The sequence below is a fragment of the Octopus bimaculoides genome, chromosome 26, assembly GCF_001194135.2.
Source record: "Octopus bimaculoides isolate UCB-OBI-ISO-001 chromosome 26, ASM119413v2, whole genome shotgun sequence".
In the NCBI taxonomy this organism is placed as follows: Eukaryota; Metazoa; Mollusca; class Cephalopoda; order Octopoda; family Octopodidae; genus Octopus; species Octopus bimaculoides.
In genome coordinates, this window is record NC_069006.1 from 2,840,096 (window position 1) to 2,841,370 (window position 1,275).

The 1,275-nt window shown below is 36.1% G+C and overlaps 1 protein-coding gene across 1 annotated transcript in view; it reads right to left on the reverse strand.

Annotated features, from left to right (window-relative positions):
• Positions 1 to 1,275, reverse strand: part of LOC106875529 (acid-sensing ion channel 1C) — a 28,277-nt gene that overhangs the window by 8,990 nt on the left and 18,012 nt on the right. The window contains exon 3 of the mRNA XM_052976880.1: positions 1,087 to 1,251. Within this exon, the coding sequence (XP_052832840.1) occupies positions 1,087 to 1,251 (165 nt within the window). The remainder of the gene's footprint in view (positions 1 to 1,086; positions 1,252 to 1,275) is intronic.

Sequence of the window (1,275 nt, forward strand, 5' to 3'; positions counted from 1 at the left end):
CACATACCCAAGGCGCACAGAGCTGCGCTCGGTAGTGAAGTGAAAGCACGTTATAAAACTAAAACTACTGAACAATAATAATAATAATAATAATAATAATAATAATAATAATAATAATAATAATAATAATAATAATAATGGGGGAGCATCATAGCTTGGGGGAGCATCATAGCCTGGGGGAGCATTATAGCCATGTGTTGAGAGGAATTCTTTGGGGTTTGAATAATTCACCTTTGGAAACATGGGTGTTTTGCTCAACATCCTTCAACAAACCTTATTCAGGGACCTTTTGAGCGTGATGGGCTACTCGACCTGAAGAAAATGGGTCCCACCTGCGAGGTCATGAGCTGTTTATCTTTATATGAGATCACCACGTCGCGCACATATGGTTGTGATGCATGTGCCTGGTGTACCCTTATCAGACGGGTAGTCATGATGGGTATTATGGGCTTCATATATTTTACCCCAGTGTCACTTTGATGGCATGCACTGCTCTCTCACTCAATAATAATCATAATAACAACAACAACAACAACAACAACAACAACAACAACAATAATAATAATAATGATAATAATAATAATAATAATAACAATAATAATAATGTATTATTGATCTCGCTTCACATTTCCATTTTTACGTGTTTATTGCGATTTTATTGCTAATGCATAACTGCATGGAGTACACATTATCTCCATGCTTATCTGTTGCAATTATTTCCCAACTTTTCATGTCAATGTTACCTTTCTTTCCAAAGCATATTTTAGCCATTTTGGAATTCTTCATTATATTATACTAACTGCCGCACATTAGTCTGCTTTATCGCAAGAAAATATTTATGCATCCAGTGATTTTCAAAACAATTTTCATCAACCAACTGAATTCCACGTGCAAGTTTTTATCAACCAGGTGTTATATCTGAAGACACTTTGTCCAAGATTTTGCAAAGAAGATCGAACCAGATCGAACTAGAAACAACGGGATTGTAAACCGAACTTATTAACCACAGAACCATGCTATCACTGCAACATCACCCCACCCCTTCACAAATGAAACAAGAACCAAGAAGGCCAACGTAATACTCACGAAATAATCATGTCTTCTTTCTGGTGTTCGATAGATTTGAACAGTTCCTCCATTGTCATGTTGTTATAGCCAAATCTCTCCAGTTCTGACGAATTTACATATCTCATGTCATGGTAAATATATTCGAGTAATTCATACCGTCCAAGTTCTACTGCTTTGGTGGCTCTATTAAAGAAGGACATATATATA